The following is a 25,127-nucleotide window of genomic DNA, read 5'->3' on the forward strand; positions in this document are numbered from 1 at the left end:
TAACTCCGGGATATGTGTGTGTATATATTTGTGCCTACTGGTTTTTTTTACCAATGTATTTTTGACAAATATAATAATAATTTCTTGTTTAATATCCTTTTCTTGGTTAACTTCTACTTTATGTAATTTTTTTAACATATGATGTTGACATGTGCAGTTCAGTTTTTAACTGCGAGACATGTTTTAATAAACCATTTTTGAACTGAATTGAATATACTCCGTGGAACCGTGGAACCAGGCATGAGCTAAAACTATAGACGTTATGAACTGTGACATTACATGCCACTATAAGCCTGGACTTCCAGCAGGCATGATTTTTATACAGCTCAATGGAAGACAAATACAATATTGTAGGGAAGTTGCAAAGTCCAATTTGTATCAACTTTTCTATATGATAAAAAGGGGGTACGTCTCGAAACTGGTTCAGCTGTTAAAACTCTTGATTTATGAGGAGATTATGACACACAATGTTAACTTTCAAATATGACCAGTTCAGTATTTGGCTTGGAAGAAAGACCCCAAAATTTACTAGTTATGTCGCGCATAATGTAAAAAAGGGTTAACCTCTGTTTCTTTTTTGGTAATACAACATATCGCCAATGCAGCAATATCCCTCCGATACTGTCTTGATATTTGTTTACATTAATTTCAGTAATGTGTGCCTCCTTTCCTCATGTCGTCATATAATATGAAACTGATTTCCATGATGACCGCAACGAAGTAGCGTAACAAAAATATAAATAATGTTTTAAACAATAGCTGCAAATTATAGTGACATGCAAAATGGCAATAGATAATGTTATAGCGATACGCATGCGGCATGCGCGATAATTGGGCCCTGGGAAAACAGTAGGAACATTATCGGGCTGACCTACACACTACCTACCACATCACATATAGGCGTTGTACACCTTTCGGGCTATGCTATCACAAATGTATTTGTTTTCTTCCAAGTGCAAACACATCGGAAATAAAGCATGGCTGACGGGTACGCACACGGCAATTTGAGTAAGGGAAATCAATTTTAGACTTTGAACAACACTGTTCACAGGTTAAGGGGAACTTATGAGCATTCCCCGTAAAAACGTAAGACCCCTCGACCCCCTACGTAGGTTTGCCTGTTCGAAGCGATTGCCACAGAAAGTTCATCAACTGTGCGTCTGGTAGAGCGTAGGTTTCACATCCACACCACAACTAGCCTTTAGTCAAGGCGCACGCGGCACGCCGGATGGCACGCACAACCCCAAAAATGTAACGCACGAAAAAAGACTAGCGAAGCGCATTTACCAACTCGTTTGTGGCCTTATGTTTTTCTTTACATTTGCCAACGATTTTGGTGGGAGAAAATGTAATGCATAATGCATTAGCGTGGTGAGTTGCTGGCCAATAAGAAGCCACAATTACTTGCATGACGTCACAAGAACGTTCGATGCAAATTCGTTACATTTTCTCCCACCAAAATCGTTGGCAAATGTAAAGAAAAACATAAGGCCCCCCCCAAAAAAAAAAAAAAAAAACGAGTTGGTAAAGGCTGGACTTATTCTTACCTCAAATGCGCTTGTCACATCCAGCCTAAAAAATATTGGCAAGAAACACCTGGACGTAAAGAACCCAGCAGCGATGTAGGCGAATCCGTACAGCCAAAACATACAGCCGTGAGTGTAGTTCTCTGCCGGTGTTCCCAGGAAGGTTATTGCCGAGATGAAGCTGGCTACTAGGGACACTGCAACAGGAATTGGACTCATATTGCGATCAGCCATCAGAAACTCCTTGGTGGTTTTCTGCTTTCCTCCGGTCAGGGCATGGTAGACACCAATAGCGCTAGATACTAACAGAACACACGCAAATACGGCATAGTCGGCAGCGCCGAACACTCTCATTTCTTCGGCAACCATGTTTACAACTCGTAATAGACGTGACTTCCGTGCGTTTAATTCAACTGCTTGACGTGCCTGGGCCAGCTGAGAAGTGAACAACTATGGATCAGTTGTTGGTGGGCAAAAGAAAGCACCAGCTGTAGGTTCGCTCCCTACACCCCTGGTACGTACTGTGTGTGCTTTCACCCAAATCACCCACACAGCCAACCACGCATCACTGATTATCAGAAGTTTGATTATCGGCCAAACCACTGCGATTTCAACATACTCGACAAAGAATCAAACAGTTTTCAGACACCTTTCAAAGTTTGACCTAGTTCCAACAAGATCTATGTTCGGTGAAAACAAACGTAGAACCCTCCGACCCACAGCTTAATGCATTTACCATGATGGGTCAAAGGTGGCACTGCACATGCAGTTAGCTGCTGTTTTTCATGTTCGTGGTTTTTTTTAATGGAAACTCACTGCCAAAACCGAACTCAAAGTGTACCGAACGCCAAGTTCAGCTGCATTTAACTATAGCAAGTGCACATACCGTTACAAACTCGGGTGCATGTCGCATTCCTAAAAGGGAACGTTTTAAAATATCGTTAAAACCTCGGCTAAATTGACTACAACGGATCCGCCAAATCTGTAAAAAGTTAACAATAGCCTAATAGTGTTGATTTCACGTCCCACTGGCTCGTTCAATACACCACAAACACAAACTAAACCGAATGGAACTGTGTGTGAGAATTGTTCTGTGATTTTGCGACTGCACATTTATTATATTTCAAGGCTCTCTGTGGATTTGCATAATGCCGTTTGCCGATCGTATGGTGGCCCTGAAGGGACAATGAACATAACATTGACTTCAACATTCCGTTGTCCTCCACTTTCACACCTAAATAAGTATCTTTGTAGAATCCCACTTCGCCGAAAAAAAACCTCCGGGGAATTCAACTCTTGATGGCAAACTTGCCATTAGTGAAAGAGACAGCTACATGTTTGTTCCACTTTCAACAATAAGTGTTGTTTAGAATATGTCTTTGAAAAGAACACAAAATATAAACTACGAATACTTTTAAGTAAAATAACGTTAACTCATACGAAGCATTGGGTGGCTAAGTTGTTGATGTTTTTGTTTCACTTTAACGGATACAAACTACACGGATTGTGGTTTTGTAAACGTTTTTGAAACCGTTTATCTGTCTCGATTGACTCGAGTGAAGATGATCAGATCGTACTCAGTGAATAGCGCCCTCTTGCTTTCACATCATGTTTCGGGAATTGCGTTTTTTTAGCGGCCGGTAAAAACAGAGGGAAATGTAAAGTATGTCATGAGGTCATTTCCAAGGTTATCATTGTTCAAGAAGCTCATACTGAATGTTCAGACCCGCTCGTCTGACATTAAAGTAAGCCATTAGTTTATAGCTACAATATCTTTCACGGTTGAACTTTAAAGAGTTTCAAATGAACACGGGTCTTTGCACTTTCCATAAACATCTGATGACGTTGTAAATCTGATACTGCGAACATTAGACAAACCGATTTTGAAACAATATTTCCGCAAATTTTACCGCAAAACATGTGCATCAACTCAAATATAAAAACATTGTTTTTAGCGAGCCGCTAGCTGACGGCTGACGCCCGGATTTTGAATGTTTTTAATAAGCAATGTTTTGCTTTTTGTGGTTAGGGAATTAGGTAGGTTTAATGGTCCCTTTCCATGCCATGCCTTTCACCCCTGTGGAACCCGATTTAAAACCCGGTTCGAACCCCGCCTAAGATTGGAACCTTGCATGTAGGTTTCAGTCCCAAACGAGTTTTCTTCCAAGACTTAAAACTTTCTTCTTTTTTTTCCGATGTATTCTGTTATTGGGGCTTCTTGATGTCGTTGGATGCATGTGTAAATAAATAACAAAGTGAAAATAATTAAGAGCCTTGCTCGATCAATGCAATTTAAAAAAAAAAAATCTTAAAGGCACTTTCTGTTACGACCGGAAGGTATAAGTCTCGTGACTTTCCGTCAAGAGTAAAAAAAAAACAAAACACGAAGGTCTGTTTAAAGGAACACGTTGCCTTGGATCGGACGAGTTGGTCGTTGAAAAGCGTTTGAAACCGTTTGTTAATAAATGCAAATGGTTAGATAGATAATTTAAAAGTAGAATATAATGATCCACACAAATTTGCCTCGAAATTGCGTGGTTTTCCTTTTACTTCGCGAACTAACACGGTCGGCCATTTATTGGAGTCAAAATTTTGACTCCCATAAATGGCCGACCGTGTTAGTCGACGAGATAAAAGGAAAACCAGGCGATTTCGAGGCATATTTGTGTAAATCATTGTATTCTACTTTTACAACATCTTTCAAACCATATACATTTTATAACAAACGGTTACAAACGCTTTTTATAGACCAACTCGACCGATCCAAGGCAACGTGTTCCTTTAAACTCCATCAATTCCCGCATAATGCCATAACGTCGTCATCTATTGTTGCAGACTTTTAGTGCACAGACCCTGCGGCTAAAGTCATTCATCTTGATTTCGCCTGGCCCGTAAATTTGCAAAAGGTTCAATTGTTAGTTTGAATGAGAAAGGACATTATTTAAGGCTCAGACAGAGAATCGCGAATCGATGATAAAGTCATTGTGCGTGTTGATTGTTTTACACATGACTCGGGAGTAATTTACACACATCGGTGTATGGGGGTAAAAGTCAATATATAATAATTTCTCGGATTTTGAATCTTAACTCAAATTCACTCGTTACATGTTGACCATGCTGTATTACACATTAGTTTTCCGTACGTCCCTTTTTCGAGGGGTGGGGGAGGGGGTGCTTGTGAACACTCTTAACGTCATTCGCACACATTTACAACCTCCCTGTTTGTACTAACACGGGTTCATCAGTATGAAGGTCATACGTCTTATTACAGGTCATACATCATATTACAGGTCATACGTCATATTAAAGGTCATACGTCATAGTAAAGGTCATACGTCATGATACAGGTCATACGTCATATTGCAGGTCATATGTCATATTACAGGTCATACGTCAAGGTCATACGTCATATTAAAGGTCATACATCATATTAAAGGTCATACGTCATATTACAGGTCATACGTTATATAACAGGTCATACATCATATTACAGGTCATACATCATATTAAATGTCATACGTCATATTACAGGTCATACATCATATAACAGGTCATAGGTCATATTACAGGTCATACGTCTTAGTACAGGTATTACGCCATATTACAGGTCATACGTCATATTTAAGGTCATACCCCATATAACACAAAAGTCGTTTGTCATATTACAGGTCATACGTCATATTAAAGGTCATTTGTCATACAACACAGGTCATCCGTCATATTACAGGTCATAACTCATACAACACAGGTCATACGTCATGTTAGAGGTCATACGTCATATTAAAGGTCATAAAGGTCACACTATATTATTGTTCTGTTCGAGCAGGTTCTAAAAGACCCATTCAATCTATGCTAATGGTGAGACAAGAAATGCAATCTGTAGCCATGGGGTTGAAGGTGAATTTGTCGACGTGTCTGTCTGTACTTGTACAATAACTATAGTGCATTCCAACAATTAATAGGCTGATGCATTCCAACAATGAATAGGCTGAAACAGCGGTCAGTGATTGAAACAAACAGCGAGTGTGTAGTTAGCATTATAGCATCTAAACTATCCTCGGTTTCAGGCGTTACAGGTAGGACCCACCCGTTTACCAGTATCAGCTTTCACTGACGGTGTTGAAGTAGAAACTGCCGATTTCGAAGCAGTGGTTCCCAAGAAGGCAACATTTCAGACAGACTGTTGTGCCAAAAATGTGTTGTTTTTGATGATTGTATCTGATGATCTGACCAACAATCTGGGTGTTGTTGGAGCGCTTTCCCAGTGAAAACGTACAACCTATGATCGTTGAACTACTGCACAGCAAAGCGGACACACAATGGGTTGTTTTTTGTACATGACTGCATGTCCCCATGAAAAGCATGGCCATTGACCTCAACTTGAGAAGTAACCTGTCATATAGATTGTCTTAACACCTGCAGCCACATCTGCCGGGGGAGGCTGAAACAGCAAACAGTTGTTTTTTTGCTTCCCTCTTTAGTAATAGCAAATTTACGATTTCAGTAGTTTTTTCCATAGAATATTATAATGCAATGATTAATTTAGCAAATGATACAATAAAACACCCACAAGTCTGTATTGTTATAGAGGGCCCTGTCACTTGAGGTAACTTTTACAAGCAACCTAAAGGCAAACGCAGTGCTTTACATGAGCAACCTAAAGGCAAACACGCAGTGCTTTACATGAGCAACCTAAAGGCAAACACGCAGTGCTTTACATGAGCAACCTAAAGGCAAACACGCAGTGCTTTACATGAGCAACCTAAAGGCAAACACGCAGTGCTTTACATGAGCAACCTAAAGGCAAACACGCAGTGCTTTACATGAGCACTTCGGTGTCACACCAATAGATTTTCAAACAATGTCAAACGAACCCAAAGAAAAAATTGTGAATTCAAATATGAAGCCTTTATTTCATTGAGATGGCCTGGAACTGGTTGTCTATAAAAAGTGCCTCGTGATTTACTAGTTAGACTCATCATAAAAACTCATATTAAGCGGGCTTTCTGTGCTTTTTAATGTTAGGTCTGAAGTAAAATAAAAACTCGATAACTTAAAAGAAACACTCTATTGTATAATAATGTGGTTAAGGATAACAATATTAACAACTTCACCTCGAAAGCACTGGTAACCCGCAGACGGTAGAATATAGGAAGGAAACATCGAGATGTCCAGAGACCAGTGAGAATGTAGCTAGGTGCATAAAGCCAATACATGCAGCCATGGATGTAGTTCTCAGCCGGTGTCCCTAGGAAGGTGATTGCAGATATGAAACTAGCAACCAAGGAAATCGACACAGGTATTGGATTCATGTTGCGATTTGCCATGAGGAATTCATTGGTTGTTTTCTGCTTGCCACCGGTGCATGCATGGTATACGCCAATACCGCACGCTACCATCAGGGTACAGGCACATACTGCGTAATCCGCCGGCTGAAATGTTGTATTTACTTCAGACATTTTGCTCTACGATGCTTTGGCCTTCGTGAAATTGTTGAAGCAACCTGTGGAATAAATGAGACAAACAAATGAACAATTGTCTGCCCAATATGTTTCGTTATAATACATTTCAGCAATAATCCGATTTATCGGAATTACATTATTTCATCGATAAGTCAAACACAAACAGCAAGAGTCCACGGAGGCCATGGTAGTGCCAAGCGCGTGCACGTGTTTTATACAATGTGTCTTGCGATTATATGCCGGCTGCCATACATTTAAACCATAGTGTGATGAATCAATATTTTATGATACCCATGGGCATTTCGTTAATTACGGTGATAAAAAGTTTGTTGAATGACTTTGGTAAACGATAGAGGGCGCCATTGTACTTAAACGGTAGTCGCACGGATACAAATGTCAAGGATGTAAAAAGGCATAACTTTTTGGATTATTTTATCTGAGAAAGAATTTGGGTCTCAATCTTGTCTTTATTCTTGTATGTAATGTAATTGTACCCGTTATTACAAATATTCACTATGCTATTTTCAATATTCAGCTCATTATAGGTGAGTTTGGTAATTAATCAGTGTGTAGCGTAGTAATTTTAGCCGGGTTAGGCGGAGGGGTCTATTTGTTGCGTCCTTTTTCGTTGTTGGTCTCTAAATGAGTGTCACGTATGACAATGATGAGAGGGTAAAATCCAACATTCGGGGTGGAGGAAGAAGTTGGAGAGACCCGCTCATGGAGCCAGTTTGATTGCCAATAAATAGAGGAACGGATCGGTTGGTTTTCTTCGGATGGTGAATAAATCTGTCAGCAGAGTAACGTATCAGTGAGCAACCCAAAAACAAGGTGTCAGGCCTTCCTTAATTGTCTCCGGACTGATAACAAAACACTACAAATTTGGTAACACGGATGGGGTTGCTTTAATCTGCTGCTTTGCTGGTTGTCGTCCAGTACATTGAGGGCATTGGCCGAGTTCTGAAGAGGGAGTGAGGATCCAAGTGGAGGACAGCGACTGGAATAGCCTGTGGCAGTGCAAGTGGAGAAGCCCGGTGGCGGTAGTGCTGTTGGACCCTTTTGGAGCTACGAACTCAACCTTTACATGTGCATGTACATGTGAAATCTAATGACTCTGAACTGAACTGGACTGAACTGGTTGATCAGCAGTGAGGTGGGATTATGCGATTCAATTCGCACATTGTTGGTAGGATTTAGATAGGCCTATATATAGTTTGTTAGTCAGTAAATATTACCTGATAATGTATAGGTGTTAGTTTTATTCCTAGTGAAAACCAACCGGTCCTGTTGAAGCAAATTTACCTGGGTTTAGGTGTTTATGACTTAATTTTGATTGTACAAATTGGTTAGCCTTCAATAACTGAATCATAATTTCTTGACTCACAATGGCCGTACCAGAGGCTGATCTTGTGACGCGCTTGGTCGCAGGGCTGACCGAGGCACTTCGGCAAGATAAACCGAAGAATGTCATTCAGAGGCCCTTGAAGTTGGGTAAATACTATGGTAGGCCTAGTAAACCGGGAGATCCGACCATTATTGAATGGCTTGAAGATGCAGAGGTTTATCTGCAACAATGTCGTATCCCTGAGGTAGATAGGGCTAAAGTGGTTGTCCACCACCTCGCGGGTGTTGCTCGCGATGAGATCAAATGCCACAATGAGAATGTAACGGGTGACTATGCAGCGCTAAAAAAACTCCTTCGGCGTCAGTTTGGGGCAGAGGAGTCAGTACAGGCCCTGCAGAAGGCCTTTTTTGAAAGACGGCAAAGGGAAGACGAATCCCTTATGGATTTTTCCCGCTCGCTCATGCGAATGCATGATCGGATTTTAGAGGTTGCTACAGAAACAGAGAAAGATGCATTGAAGGGTTTGAGAGATAGGGTTTTGATTGGGCAGTTTGTGGCGGGCGCAAGGAATCAAGGTGTCAGGCTTGAGCTGAGGCGCTTAGAGTTGGCTGAACCGGATCAGGATTTTACCGAAATGAGGGATTCAGCTCGCGAGTTGTTCAGAGATCTAGAGGAGTACCCTCGGGGTTCTCGACGTGGTGCAAGTGTGCACTTGCATCACCTAGGTACAGAAAATGATCTGAATAGTGACGAGCCAGTGGCTGATGCTAATGTTAGCATTAACCAAGTAGTTAACAAGTCCCAAGGGGACACACAGTTGCAAACAGTGTTGCAACAACAACAAGAGATTCTTAAATGTATGCAAACACAGCAAGAAACTCTTTGCAAACAGCAGGAACAGATAACTACGCTTATGCAAGCAGTGGTGAAACAAAGTGGGACGGTAACTAGCCAGGGCATGTATGAAGGCTCAGGAAGGCGGCAGGACAGGCCCCCGATTCGCTGTTTTTATTGTAAACGCCCAGGTCACATGAAGCATGAGTGTAAACTTCGTATGGCTCACGAAAAAGCGAATGGGGGGCAAGGGCAGGCTATGGGAGATGCACAAAACACAGGGTCGGGAAACCAGACTTCTCTGCCACTGTAGGCCGAGTGACAGAGGAACAATCTGGAAAGGCCTCACCAGTTGGAAGTGTAACAGAGAAGTCTTATGAAGACATACTAACCAGTCTAGTAAAAGAGAGCCCCAAGGCTCATATTGCTTTGGCTGGAGTGCCAGTGGAATGTATCCTCGATACCGGGGCAGAGACTTCTCTGATTAGCGCCTCTTTTTATAGGGATCACCTTGCAGGGAAATTGAGTGGAGTCAAAACTCTAGGTACTTACCTGCGTGTGTTTGGGGCAGGGAATAGTGAGGTACCAATTGAGGGGTACATACATGCCCCACTGATGGTACATAACCAGACTATTGATGCACATTTTTTGGTGGTCAAAGAATTTCCTAAGGGTGAGGCAGGGAATCATAAAAGTTTTCCAGTATTGTTGGGTTGCAATGTCCTTCATAAGCTGAAGGATATAGAGGTTGATTTAGAACAAAAAGATGCAGATGCATGGACAATGGCCATTAATTGGTATAGTCTGACTAAAAACCCAGTAGTTGAGGGGTCACATGGGGCAAATAAGTGTGTACGGGACCCACTGGGTGCTCGTACAGGTAGAAATCCAGTACATTTGTTGCCTAGGGAAGTGCGTAGTATAACCTGCTATGTTCAGGCTAATCAAAGTAGCCTTGACGGGCAAACTGTCCTTGTTGAGGGTCTATCTAGCTGTGCAGATAGTGGAGGTCAAACCAGTAACATAGATGGAAATTGCCGCGTTTACGATCTGTGTACAGTAGTTAGTGGTAGAACTGTAAATGTGTTGGTAGCGAATGTAGGGATGCGGGTGATTGAATTGTCCCCACACACAAAGCTTGCTTACGTGACTGAGGTATCCTCAAAGACAAATGTTGCACTTGAGACGGGTGTGGATTGTGTTCATGTTGTAGTGAATCATTGTCTGTCAGAGTCTGGGGAATATTTAGACACTGGTCGTACTGAGGGAGCCCCTGGTGTCGATTCCAATGAGTTAGACATTGAGATGGGGGATGCTGTAGAGTCACGGGCAAGAGAGTTGTATGTGTTTGAGGATGGGTCAGAGTACCAACTTCCTTATGGATTAAGTCTTGATTTATGCGCTGATTTGTGTAAGGAAGACCAGGACAAAATTGTGCAATTAATTCAGAAACATGATAAGGTGTTCTCGCGGAATTCGTTGGATTTAGGACTTTGTGATAAGGTTCCCCACAAGATTGACACTACTGATGATAAATCAATTAGCCAGCCTTACAGACGAATTCCGCCGCAACATTTTAGAGAAGTTAGGGAATTACTCCAGAAGTTTCTTGATCAAGGTATCATACAAAAGAGTAAAAGCCCCTATGCCAGCCCCATTGTATTGGTCCAAAAGAAGGATGGGTCGCTAAGGATTTGTGTTGATTATAGGAGGCTTAATGCCAAAACAGTACGAGACTCATTTCCATTGCCTCGTATCGAGGAGTCGCTGGAGGCGCTCCAGGGTGCAAGGTACTTTTCTTCATTAGATTTAGCCCATGGATACCATCAGGTTGTAATGGACTCAGAATCAATAAGTAAAACTGCATTCAGAGTACCTTTTGGGCTGTTCGAATATACGAGAATGCCGTTCGGGCTGGTAAATGCCCCTGGAACCTTTCAGAGAGTGATGGAGATGTGCCTTGGTGACTTGAATTTATCAGAGCTTTTAATCTATTTAGATGACATCCTGGTATATTCCTCTACGGTACAGGAACACATAGATAGGCTTGACAGAGTCTTCACTAGATTGGCAGATTTTGGACTTAAGTTCAAGGGTGCAAAGTGCAAGTTATTTCGTAGGCATGTGTCTTACTTAGGACATGTGGTAGGGCCAGAGGGTGTTGCAGTAGACAATGACAAGATTAAGAGAATTGAGGATTGGCCAATACCTAAGACAGGGGCACAATTGCGGTCATTTCTTGGTCTGGCCGGTTATTACCGGCGCTTTGTACCCGGCTTTTCAAAAATTGCCGCACCCTTGCATGCTTTAGTGCCCTCATTGGCTAAGGGAAATTCGAGATCCAAACCTTCGCCATTTTGTTGGAGTTCTGAGGCACAGGTGGCCTTTGATACATTAAAGCAGACCTTGACGCAAGCACCAGTGCTTGCATATCCAGATTTTTCTAGGCCATTTGTGTTGGAGATAGATGCCTCCTTGCAGGGTTTAGGAGCTTGTTTAGCTCAGTGCGACAAGGAAGGCAAGAGACATCCAGTTGCATTTGCTAGTCGGGGGCTGAGGGGGGCTGAAGCTAGGTACCCCGATTTTAGTTCTTTTAAGTTGGAGCTTTTGTCCCTAAAATGGGCTGTGGTTGATAAATTTAGAGATTATCTCCTTGGGGTACCATTTACAGTGCTAACAGATAATAACCCCTTATCTTATCTACAGACAGCTAAGTTGGGCGCATGTGAAATGCGCTGGATAGCACAACTTGCAGCTTTTACCTTTGATGTGAAATTTAGATCAGGGGCTAGTAATCGTGTAGCGGATGCACTAAGTCGCAACCCAAGTCACTCACTAACAGGGGAAGTTGAGGAAATACTGCAATGTAAGGTCCACTCCACAGTGGTTCCATTGCAACATATAGAGGTACATAAGGTATTAACTTCTCATGATACAAAGGCTGGACCTCCACAGGTTAAGTGTCAATCAGGTATTTTCCCATCGTGGACACCAGAGCAGCTGTCTGCCCTACAAAGGGCTGATCCAGTGCTGAAGTGTATCTGGGAACGTTGGGATCAAGGTTGGAAACCGAATGAAGTTTTTCAGGCTGAAAGGGAGGAGCCAGTAGAAATCAAATCGTGGTTGTGGCAGTGGCCCAGGTTCATAGAAAAGGATGGTGTTTTACATCGTCGTGTCATGGACCCATTGCATGGTGAACTAGATCAAGTACTGATGCCCACAAGTTTACAACAGAGGGTGTTAGAGGGTTGTCATGATGGGTGGGGGCATCAAGGTGTTGTGAGAACGTGTGCCCTCCTGAGGCGGCGGGTGTTTTGGCCCAAAATGGCTGGTTCAGTGCGTCGGCATATCGGTCATTGTGAACAATGTGTAATCTCTAAGGCGTCAGAGCCTCAAGCAAAAGTGCCAATGCGGCACCTTTTAGCATTTCGACCACTCGAAGTGCTAGCCATAGATTTTGTCAAAATTGATCGAGGGGCAGGAGGCTATGAGGATGTTCTGGTCATGACCGACATCTATACAAAATTTGTACAGGCATATCCGTGTAAGGATCAACATGCAGTAACTGTTGCCAAAGTCTTGAGGAATCAGTGGTTTTCCAAATATGGAATACCTTGTCGTTTGCACAGCGACCAGGGTCGGAATTTTGAAGGGGAAGTTGTGAGGGAATTGTGTGCATTGTACGGCATGAAAAAGACCAGAACAACTCCTTACCACCCCGAGGGGAACGCTCAAACAGAGCGCTTCAACCGGACTCTGTTTGGACTCATTAAGTCCATGGATGAGCGGGATAGGCGGAGGTGGCCTGACCTTTTACAGCACCTTGTATTTGTGTATAATGCTACTCCGCATTGCACCACTGGAGTAGCGCCGTATTTGCTTATGTTTGGTAGGGAACCATTGATACCTCTAGACCAGATGTTGGGGAGAACTGATAACGATTGGGATCAAGATTTTGTCAGAGAACAATCTTCTTTGCTCTCTAGAGCTAGTGAGTTAGTAAAGGAACGAGTAGCAAAAAGCTGCAATCGCAACAAGGCTACTTATGATAGGAAAGTAAAACCTAGCAAACCTATTGAGATTGGGTCCCATGTTCTACTCAGAAAATGCGCATTCAAGGGACGCCACAAACTGGCTGACAAGTTTGAAAGAGACCCATATGTGGTCGTTTGGATAAATGAGCATAGCGATGTATTTCGTATCCGTCCCTTGAAGGGGGCCCAGAAAGAGTAGTTAATAGAAAACTCTTGCGGTTAGATCCCTTTGCAGAAAGTGACACAGAAAATGAGAGTGATGAGTCTGATGGAGATTCAGATTGGGAGGTCCTACACACTGAGCCTTCAGGGGATCAGTCTCTGGTTCAAGATTTACAGGGCGTGAGCAATGTAGAAGTAGGGGAGCCCCCAAGTTTACATTGCCCTGCATCTGAGCACCTAAGAAGTTCTCAACGAACTACAAGGGGTAAACACAGCAATCCATTCAGATTGCCCTGTTCAGCTATTAAGTGATTTGTCTTTACTCTGGTGGCGGGGGTTCTCAGTGATTGCAGAAGGTCAGGGAGTTGTCTTGCTGGAAAGACTTGGGGCATCCAGTTTCCGCAATGGCACACCTTACTGTAGGGCACCACTGGGTATTCTGGCTACCAGTGGACTGACATGGGTGTTAGGAAATTGTGTAAATTTGTAATTGATTAAGTGGTAAAGGAGTGGGTTGATAGGGCTTCCTCCCCCTTTTGTAGTATTGTGTTCTTAAACGGAAAATGAGTTTTGTCCTTTTTGGGCACAGTTTTGTTAAACGCTTGAAAAGGAAGCGAGGTTCTCAGTTTAAAATTGAGTTACAGAGTAAGGTAGTTCCTGTTACATGTATTGGTGAGGGCGGTCTCACTTTAAGTAGGATTCGGGCAAGGCCGAGGAAGTATTATGAATATTTACGGCAGGCAAATCCTTTAGTTTTAATTATTGACTTGGGTACAAATGATTTGTGTTCTAAAAATGTTAATCCAAACCAAGTGCATTCTTCACTCTGTGACTTTGTGTATGAGTTACCCAAGAGGGGTATTAACCCAGAGGTAATAGTGTTTCTGCCAGTACTCCCTAGGACAGGAGGTTTACGGGGTGGTCAGGTCTCACTCGAAGAATTTAATGATCGAGCAGAGAGATTTAATGATCTTATTCAGCAGTCGACCTTTGTGGAAGACCAATGGTGGTTGTGGGAGCACAGAGGGTTAAAGAACTCTCGGTATAACCTTGATGGGGTCCACCTGAACACTTCGGGAATGGCACTGTATGAGAAAACGCTTCGTCAGATAACAAAGTACTTTGAATCTCGCATATGGGCATAATTAATGTCAGATGATAATATGCTAATTGTGTTTTCTTGTAGGTTTAAAGAAAAACAAAAAGTTTGGTTAAATACATGTAACTTTTGTTCAAATATTTTCTCTGTTCTATAAAGCAAATATGGGTTGGTGCGAGAAAGATGGTATACATATTGTATTTTGGTGATTAGTATGATTCGCTTATTTGTAAGATTAAGGGGAACATTTTTATCCTCATGTGATGCTGAATCATTCAATCGATCCTCAGGAGTTGATCGAACTAGTAGGGGAGAATGTGATGAATCAATATTTTATGATACCCATGGGCATTTCGTTAATTACGGTGATAAAAAGTTTGTTGAATGACTTTGGTAAACGATAGAGGGCGCCATTGTACTTAAACGGTAGTCGCACGGATACAAATGTCAAGGATGTAAAAAGGCATAACTTTTTGGATTATTTTATCTGAGAAAGAATTTGGGTCTCAATCTTGTCTTTATTCTTGTATGTAATGTAATTGTACCCATTATTACAAATATTCACTATGCTATTTTCAATATTCAGCTCATTATAGGTGAGTTTGGTAATTAATCAGTGTGTAGCGTAGTAATTTTAGCCGGGTTAGGCGGAGGGGTCTATTTGTTGCGTCCTTTTTCGTTGTTGGTCTCTAAATGAGTGTCACGTATGACAATGATGAGAGGGTAAAATCCAACATTCGGGGTGGAGGAAGAAGTTGGAGAGACCCGCTCATGGAGCCAGTTTGATTGCCAATAAATAGAGGAACGGATCGGTTGGTTTTCTTCGGATGGTGAATAAATCTGTCAGCAGAGTAACGTATCAGTGAGCAACCCAAAAACAAGGTGTCAGGCCTTCCTTAATTGTCTCCGGACTGATAACAAAACACTACAATAGCAAAATAAATACACTCATGTTGGTGATGTGATATTTACTTACTAAGTGGTAGCCTTGTCCAAGGCTCTTTACGCAAGCACCGGCCCGCTCTGACTTCACGAAATGCATAGATACTATACCGCACGGCACGTAACAGTACTTGATACCGCGGGGTCGAAGCATGGCTTTCGAGGTATCAACGAGGCTATGCATTTCGTGAAGTCAGAGCGGGCCGGTGCTTGCGTAAAGAGCCTTGGACAAGGCTAACTAAGTGGCGGCCGCCAAATAAGAGCTAGACAAATAATCACGCACTTTTCAAAAAAAATAGTTTACCTGTGTCCTTTCCCGGTTCCAAACGACACTACCCGGCACGCGATATCTTTTCCCGCTCGGATCAAACCCTAGCCTTTAGTCAAGGCGCACGCGGCACACCGGATAGCACGCACAGCCCCAAAAATGTAACACACGAAAAAAGACTATCACCGCGAGCGGCGAAGCCGCGAAGCGCCTTTACCAACTCGTTTTGGGGGCCTTATGTTTTTCTTTACATTTGCCAACGATTTTGGTGGGAGAAAATGTAACGAATTTGCATCGAACGTTCTTGTGACGTCATGCAAGTAATAGTGGCTTCTTATTGGTCAGCAACTCACCACGCTAATGCATTATGCATTACATTTTCTCCCACCAAAACCGTGGAAAATGTAAAGAAAAACATTAGGCCCCAAAACCGAGTTGGTAAAGGCGCTTCGCGGATTTGCCGCTTGCGGTGATAGTCTGTTTTCGTGCGTTACATTTTTGGGGTTGTGCGTGCCATCCGGTGTGCCGCGTGCGCCTTGACTAATGGCTAATCAAACCCGGACTATTCGTACGAGCCTGACGCATCAGTAGAGCTATAATGGTCAACGTCCTTTATGCGACACGACGTGTTAGTGTGTGGATCCTTCAATAGTGACCTTAACTCTTTAACAGCAACAGGTCAAAGTTTGCATTGCTCTTTTAAGTGAGTTAAATCGTATTCACAGTGAAGGAATTAGACCACTTGTGTAGCGTGGGAATAAAAGGGAGTGCAACGAGAGTGCCCTCGGCGATCTAGTGGGTACTCACATTCACTGATCACAGACAACTGATTTAAAGCCATTGGACACTGGACATTGGTTCACAGATTTACAAATAACTTACAGGGTTTACAGACTTATTATTATTATTCCATCAAATACTCAATTTTTGAGAAAACATTAAAATAATCATCAATTCTCGATATCGAGAATTACGGATTTATTTTAAACACACGTCATGACACGGCGAAACGTGCGGAAACAAGGGTGGGTTTACCCGTTATTTTCTCCCGACTCCGATGACCGATTGAACCTAAATGTTCACAGGTTTGTTATTTTATATATAAGTTGTGATACACGAAGTGTGGGCCTTTGGACAATACTGTTTACCGATGTTTTGCGATTGCTTTACGGAACACGATATAAAAAATGCATCTCCTTCTTTCAGATGGGTTTGAGGAACACAGGGTAAACAAACATATCCCCTCCCATTTTGTGGTCGGGTTTGAGGAACAAAGATACAACAAAATCTCCTATCGTTATAAAACAGAAACAAACAAGCATTTGTTTTATAAAACCTGTTAAAGATGGATGATATGTCCACCATGACCAAATTCAAATAAGATCAACTTAAGTTTGACTCTTTATTTGTTTGTTTCTTGCTGTGTTTAGTTATTATTTTGTCAAAATTTTGTAGTTCCCCACCCCTGCATTTTTTTAAGGCACCCTTGCATGTTCGGAGCCATTATATAAAACATGGGTCATACTCAAATGCGATACGAATGTTGACGACACCAAATCGCATCGAATAATTCGCATCAGTTGACTTGTGCTCAACTCTGAGCCATGGACGTCAACATTCGAATCGCATTCGCAGGAAGTATGCACCAAGCTTAAAGGCAGTGGACACTAATGGTAATTACTCAAAAACATTATCAGCATATAACCTCACTTGGTAAAGAGTAATGGGGAGAGGTTGATAGTATAAAACATTGTGAGAAACGGCTCCCTCTAAAGTGACGTAGTTTTCGAGAACGTAGTAATTTTCGACGAGTTTCATTTCGAGACCTCAAGTTTAGAATTTGATGTCTCGAAATCAAGCATCTGAAAGCACACAACTTCGTGTGACAAGGTTTTTTTTTCTTTCATAATTATCTCACAACTCCGACGACCAATCGAGCTCAAATTTTCAGTTTTGTTATTTTATGCACATGTTGAGATACACCAAGTGAGAAGACTTGTCTTTGAAGTGTCGTGGCCGAGCGGTTAAGAGCACCGAATTTAAACTATGGTGTTTTTGATCAGCAGAGTGTGGGTTCGAATCCCCAGCCGTGACACTTGTGTCCTTAAGCAAGACATTTAACCATTGCTTCGTCCTTCGGATGGGACGTAAAGCCGTTGGTCCCATGTGTTGTGTAACGCATGTAAAAGAACCCAGTGCACTTTTCGAAAAGAGAAGGGGGTCGCCCCGGTGTTCCTGGCTGTGGCTGCTGTATGCGCCGTAGCACCTTGTAAACCCTTATAAAGTGCTAAATAATTGGGTCTCAAAATTCATCACTGCAATTACCCATCTTTCTAAAAGTGTGTATATACTCAGCGCCTTGAGTACCTTGTTTGGTAGATGCGTGTGCTATATAAGACTTTACTATTATTATTATTATTATTATTATTTGACAATATTATCAATAGTGTCCAGAGTCTTTAAAGGGTATGGGTACTTTTTGCAGGACAAAACCCCAAATGTCCACAGATTTACGTTAAACTTACATGGTGTGAAGATAATGATGGTAGGAAGCAGCCCTGAAAATATTACTTGATGAGGTGCCGTAGTTTTTGAGAAATGAGTAAAACAATGTCATGAAAATAATTTTCGTCTTAGTAATAATTAGACGAAAATTACTTTAGCGTGTAAAAACGTATTTTCATAACATTGTTTTACTCAATTCTCAAAAACTTCAGCACCTCAACATCTAATATTTTAAGGTGCGCTTTCTACTATCTATCTTAAAACGGTGTAAGTTTAATGTAAATATGCGGCCATTTTGTTTTGTGTCACAACAAGTACCCAAATCCTTTAATGCTGACTGGTGAAGATTGTTTTTCTTTTCAAAAATGTGTGTAAGTCTGCATCATTCCGCGAGAATGTACTCTCGATGGATTCCAGAATGGGTCTTGAGGTTAGTTGTTATTTCTTTCATTTGCTAAGAATCCGGCAAGGATCTAAACAACACTTGAAATTTGTCAAAGTGGTCTTCAAAAGAGGTACATTTATGATAAAGCTTGACTGTTAACTGGTTCATAGACCAATGATTGATACGACAGAGCACCTAAGGGGGGGGGGGGCATCTGAGGGAAAACCCCACAAAGATCACGATGAGACCGAACCAGAGACACTTGGTAGGATGTAAATTGAAAAGAACGCTTCTTTTCGTTGGCTATCGTCGGACATAGTTCCAAATTCAATTACTTCCTTCTTCAAATTAATGATATAGCCGAGCGACGCGACGGCGATGTGACAGGCGCCGCAGCAGGTGACGCATCGGCGATGTGACGGGCGAAACAGCAGGCGACGCGACGGCGATGTGACGGGCGACGCAGCAGGCGACGCAACGGCGATGTGACGGGCGACGCAGCATGCAGGCGACGCAAAGGCGATGTGACAGTCGAAGCAGTATGCGACGCAAAGGCGATGTGACAGTCGAAGCAGCATGCAACGCAAAGGCGATGTGACGGGCGACACGGCACAATTATTATTAATTAAAACATTTCTGAAGTTAGAATTGAATGTTTGTTATAAACAACAAACTACGTTCTGAGGACACATGTTTAAAAGAGCCTTACAATTGGTAATCCAAAGTTGGGTTTGTAAAAATTTATATCATTTGAATCAGACGCATTTTTTGACAAAAAGCAGTAAAATGGAATTCTTCTTTTATGTTGTCGAGTCGAAGCCTATGAAGCTGTTACGTGTTGAAACAAAGCCAGTCCAATTTCATGGGCTCTGGTTGAACAACCCCCACAAGACTCGAAAGAGGAAGAACATTGCTATAACAACATTTCACAACCGGAAGTGTTGAATGACCTAGGTTAGGTAACCCATTGTGAAGAAAGTCATCGGCGACACGTTTTTCCGCCTTAGACAAGGCCACGGTAACACAAGTGTTCAATGTCGTCATCTTGGTCTGAGATCGCGGTTATTCGATCCTCAGCATCAGCCGCGAAAATCACCCCAACATTATTATCTATCACGCACACCCGCCCTGCACCAACTCGCAATCTCATAGACTTATGAAGGAGGTTAATCTGCAAGAGGGCACTAATATATTATTGGCTATCGGGTAGACTAAAAGCCTCGATCGCAGCCTTCAAACCAAGTCTACGGTTCCTAAGCACTATTACACATTTGTTTTTACACGCGTCGGAATTTGTTGCATTGTTTAGATGGTGTTTACGTTGGCACTGGTATATGCTAACTACGTGAATAGTTCTTTCTGATATCAATCTTCTAGCAAGACCAATGTGGTTGAATTAATCTTTTATAACAACAATATTAGTATGAATCAGTGCGGTACATTTGTGCTTTGTCTACGCAGGTTGACTGTTATTTTTTAACCATATAAAAAATGTAGTTTCAGATTTTTCCCAGAAAACTTGTGGAGTATGTTCGACATCCTTTCGAAAACAGTTGTTTTGGGTATCACTATCAAGTATAGTTTCTCTTCATTAAAATGAACTTGTTGCTATTTCATTCTCAGCACAAGCTCTACTAAAGCTGGCCGGGGGTCATCGGCCTAAGAAATTAGGCTTTAACACAATTATACTTTATTGTTTTTTTGCATTCTATAAAGTTATCTATACTACTATGAGCTGCACAACTCAGTTTTACATACATTTGTACGCGAACGAAGCCCATAGTAACTTGTTTAGCACAAAGATACATACTTTGGCTTGCAAATCAAACTTTCGTTGCTTTTATCGAATCATAGCGAAACAATTCGCCATCACTTTCTGCATGGAAAAGAAGGCTCGCCGACTGTGTTTGTGAACGTGAACTAGTAACATATTGGTATTAGAAATCAATAAGTGATGGATTTATACTGTTATTTTGCTAATCTAAAATAAAAATAAAAAACTTTATTACTATAACACTAGAGGCTTTACGAACAACTATAACTAAATAAATACATACAAATCTAGTTTGAGTTGTGAATACTCAAGAATGATCTTTCCGACAGCTGACACAGCTAGTCACTGCCATGTGGCACCTCTGTAATAGCAGTCTGGGAAATCGTTGCACTCGGGTTATGAAGCCTTGTTTTCCCAGCATTGTAAAGTCTAATAAACCTCAGGGTTACACACCGATATTCCGACACCCCAATGTATTTCCCTATTCCTCACCCTACAAACCCTAACCCAAACTCAACCCTCACCCTACAAACCCTAACCCAAACTCAACCCTAGCAGGCAAATCTTGAGGGGTTGTCGAAATATTGGGTTGTCGGATTTTAGAGCTGTCATCAAACCTCAGCGGGGCTAGAGATGTTCGTGCCTTACAACAAGTAGAAAAAAAATATTTGATATTTTTCCCATCTGGCAGTTTTTAAGAATGAATAGGCCTTATTAGAATTGCAATGAAAACCAACTAGATCATGGCATCCTTGAGCTTGTTAATTCGCCTATTTTTGTGAATTGTTTCCTGTTAACCATCATGGCGTACAGCAGTTGAAAGCTTATTCCCTCCTCTTCATATGGTAAATATTTCGAAATAATCGCTTGTTTGTGGGCTCAGCACCTCGGCTGTCAGTTCGATGTATAGGCCTATACATTACTTTGTGTTTCACTTCGCAAATAAACTTGACATTTGTATACTAAGCATTATATCGACAATTCCAAGTTTTTGAGATATAAGTACCCATTTCTAAAACATAGCCATATCATTTTCTTTCTCCCCTTGTTTCGACCAAGTTGTTTGCGACCGTTTACCTAGTTACGGAGTGACCCAGTGAGGACTTGCTCAGTATGTAAAACGCGGTCGAACCACCATGTAACGGTTCCCTTTTGTTAAGGTATTCGTTTTCACTCGTGGTGGTGTGATGACAACGGATATGTTGTTTAGAGGGAGCGTGCCGTACACTATTCACCGCTCTCGAACAACGGCTGCTGCAATCAACAATAAAAAAGAATAGTAATAATAAAAAAAAACGAACAACGAATTCCCTCTTGACATGAGCCAAAATCGATCCGATCTCATTTCTGACACGGAGCTACAACGAACAACTGGCAACACAAAATTGATGGGAAAGAAATAAGAGAATGGATAAAAATGACAACTGTGGGAGACAGGATGCTTAAATTATCGTTACTTTGTATATACACTGTAGCAAGCAATACTTTTTTTATTGTAGTGTGCACAAAGTGACAGCCGTCCTGTGCCGAAGACGTTACGATTGTGTACGAATACCCATGTGGACAGACAGCGGCGGGGTTTTTCGTATTCACTTTAGCTTCTGGACCCCAGTAAGCACTAAAATTACGAATACCCATGTGGACAGACAGCGGCGGGGTTTTTCGTATTCACTTTAGCTTCTGGACCCCAGCAAGCACTAAAATTCATTAACGTTTAGTATTCATATGATGGGCCCTGATCAGCAGCAAATGTATTTTGCATAAAGCGGTATAAAGCAGGTAAAAGCCTCTATTCACTGGTGAAGCACCAAAGAACAGCCTCATTTTTTAATAACGTAGTTTACATCAAAATGGCTGCCACACTTTGCCGAAGACGATACTCTTGGAAAGACAGCAGCGGTTTTGTCGCGACAGGGAAATCCAAAGAAATGTTCACCCAGAGTCAAGGTATAATAGAAATCAGCCGCAAACTATTTTGTGATTGGTTGATGACTGTCTTGCTGGGTGAATTGGAGTACCAAACCGAACATAGGCAACATAATATCTTATGGGGGCCATAAACGTTGCTGTTCGTTAAAAAATTACGAAACAAAATCAGTAAAATTTAATTTGGTTGGTAGCCAACGGTTCTGGAGGTTCAAATACGAGCGAGACTTGCACGTATATATTGCACAGTGTATGAACGCATGCAAAACGAATGTTAATGGCAGCTACATATCATGTTTCTTTCCACAACACGGTAGACCGTGTCGGGCGCGTTTTATTGACAGTCTATTTCGGCAGGTTTCTACATTTTTGTTTGAGGATTTGTGTTTGTGTTTTTTGTTGGGGTTTGGGGATTTTCTTCTCTTTGTAAGGTAAAATTGTGGTTGTCTTTTCTTCAGTCGGTGCACAATAGAACAAGCATGATGATTGGTGTATCTGTCGGTTATGCGGCCATTTATGTTTATATAGTTATCTGTAAGTTTGGTTGTTATTTAATGTGTATGTCTTTTTATGTGTCGATCTACTTTAACTTGTTGGTCAGGTTATCTGATGTTTGTGTTATTTCTTGGTCGTTTTGACAATGTGTGTTGGTGTTGTTTAATGTGGGCTTTCCCCTTCTTTAGAATGCCGAGGGTAAAGTAATCAGAACTCAGTCTTCCCCACAAGAATCAGGAAGCATTGAGTATCGGTACAGCACAACATATAACATTTTCCCCAGATGCCTTTTTATTGCACATTTTTAAAACGAAAGTTGAATTTTCGGCTGCAGCATAAGTTATAACACTTCCGTTTTGAATCATATGACCTTAAGTAATGCGTAATAGCTGGAACTATGTTCACATTATGTTTATATTCAAATCACTGCCACATGAATTGAGATTTTACGAAAACGTGGTCATTGACTATCCTGGCACCTCTGAACAATGGCAAAGTGCAATAATGAAGGCTTTGTTTTATGCCTGGCTTTACCACCACTGGTGGCACCCTTCCGGCTGACATTGTTTCTAAACTTCGTCCCGACATTGTCATAATCAATACCCAAACAAAACATGTCCATATTAATTTTGGTTTTTACCCATACACCGATGTGTGTTAGCACCGTATACCCAGTATTTTCCCGGGTCCTGTGTAAAACATATATCACGGGCATGTAACTCGGGTGTGATTCGAACCCACGACCCTTGCAATTCTAGGGCAGTGTCTTACTAACCAACTAGACTACCGAGGTTGCCCGGCAGCTAGAGGCAGTTCGATCCTATGTTTTGGCAGCGGGTTCCGCAACGGTATAACAGATGTTAAATTTGCATCGGGGATAAAGAATATTAATTTGATTTTTACCCATACACCCGATGTGTGTTAGCACTGTATACTCAGTACCTTCCCGAGTCCCGTGATGAAAAAGTAACACAGGCATGTTACCCGAGTAACATACAACTCGTTGGTTTGTGGTTCTGTATTACTCGTTGGGTCGGGTTCCATTCCACATTGGTTTGGGGTTACATACTACTCACTGGTTTGGGGTTCCATACCTGTGGTTCGGGGTTCAAAATTACTCGTTGGTTCTGGGTTCCATATTACTCGTTGGTTGTGGGTTCCGTACTACAAATTGGTTTGGGGTTCCGTACTAAACGTTGGTCTGGGGTTCCATACTAAACGTTGGTTTGGGGTTCCATACTAAACGTTGGTTTGGGGTTCCGTACGAAACGTTGGTTTGGGGTTCCATACTAAACGTTGGTTTGGGGTTCCGTACTAAACGTTGGTTTTGGGGTTCCATACTAAACGTTGGTTTGGGGTTCCATACTAAACGTTGGTTTGGGGTTCCATACTAAACGTTGGTTTAGGGTTCCATACTAAACGTTGGTTTGGGGTTCCATACTAAACGTTGGTTTGGGGTTCCATACTAAACGTTGGTTTGGGGTTCCATACTAATTGGTTTTGGGTTCCGTACTAAACGTTGGTTTGGGTTTCCATACTAAACGTTGCTTTAGGGTTCCATACTAAACGTTGGTTTGGGGTTCCGTACTAAACGTTGGTTTGGGTTCCAGTCTACTTGTTGGTTCGGTGTTCCGTATTACTCGCTGGTTCTGGGTTCTATACTACTCACTGGTTTGGGATTCCATACTACGGCTCATGGACGAAAACACCAACAGTATAATGCCAACTTGGTAGCTGACATTTCACAAAATGGGTACCTTACTGTAAACCTACACCAATATGGAATGCTCACCTCGTTGGTTTGGGGTTCTGTATTACTCGTTGGTCTGGGTTCCGTATAACTCGTTGGTTTGGGGTTCCATACTACGCGTTGGTTTGTGGTTCCGTATTACTCGTTGGTTTGGGGTACCGTATTACTCGTTGGTTTGGGGTTCCGTATTACTCGTTGGTTTGGGGTTCCGTATTACTCGTTGGTTTGGGGTTCCATACTACTCGTTGGTTTGGGGTTTCGTATTACTCGTTGGTCTGGGGTTTCGTACTTCTCGTTGGTTTGGGGTTCCGTATCACTCATTGGTCTGGGGTTTCGTACTCCTCGTTGGTTTGGGGTTCCGTATTACTCGTTGGTTTGGGTTCCAGTCTACTTGTTGGTTCGGTGTTCCGTATTACTCGCTGGTTCTGGGTTCTATACTACTCACTGGTTTGGGATTCCTTACTACGGCTCATGGACGAAAACACCAACAGTATAATGCCAACTTGGTAGCTGACATTTCACAAAATGGGTACAACTTACTGTAAACCTACACCAATATGGAATGCTCACCTCGTTGGGTTGGGGTTCTGTATTACTCGTTGGTCTGGGTTCCGTATAAC

The 25,127-nt window shown here is 41.9% G+C and overlaps 1 protein-coding gene across 3 annotated transcripts in view; it reads right to left on the reverse strand.

The window, feature by feature from the left end:
• Positions 1-25,127, reverse strand: part of LOC117304533 (sodium-coupled monocarboxylate transporter 1-like) — a 54,144-nt gene that overhangs the window by 23,501 nt on the left and 5,516 nt on the right. Inside the window, exon 2 of one of the 3 annotated variants that reach the window (XM_033789051.1) lies at positions 6,641-7,029. In XM_033789051.1, the coding sequence (XP_033644942.1) occupies positions 6,641-6,985 (345 nt within the window). In that variant the 5' untranslated portion in view covers positions 6,986-7,029. Of the gene's footprint in view, positions 1-1,547; positions 2,267-6,640; positions 7,030-25,127 lie in introns of those variants that run through there. The other 2 variants (XM_033789050.1, XM_033789052.1) reach the window with 2 other exon arrangements.

This window comes from Asterias rubens, chromosome 21 (genome assembly GCF_902459465.1).
Source record: "Asterias rubens chromosome 21, eAstRub1.3, whole genome shotgun sequence".
Lineage (NCBI taxonomy): Eukaryota > Metazoa > Echinodermata > Asteroidea > Forcipulatida > Asteriidae > Asterias > Asterias rubens.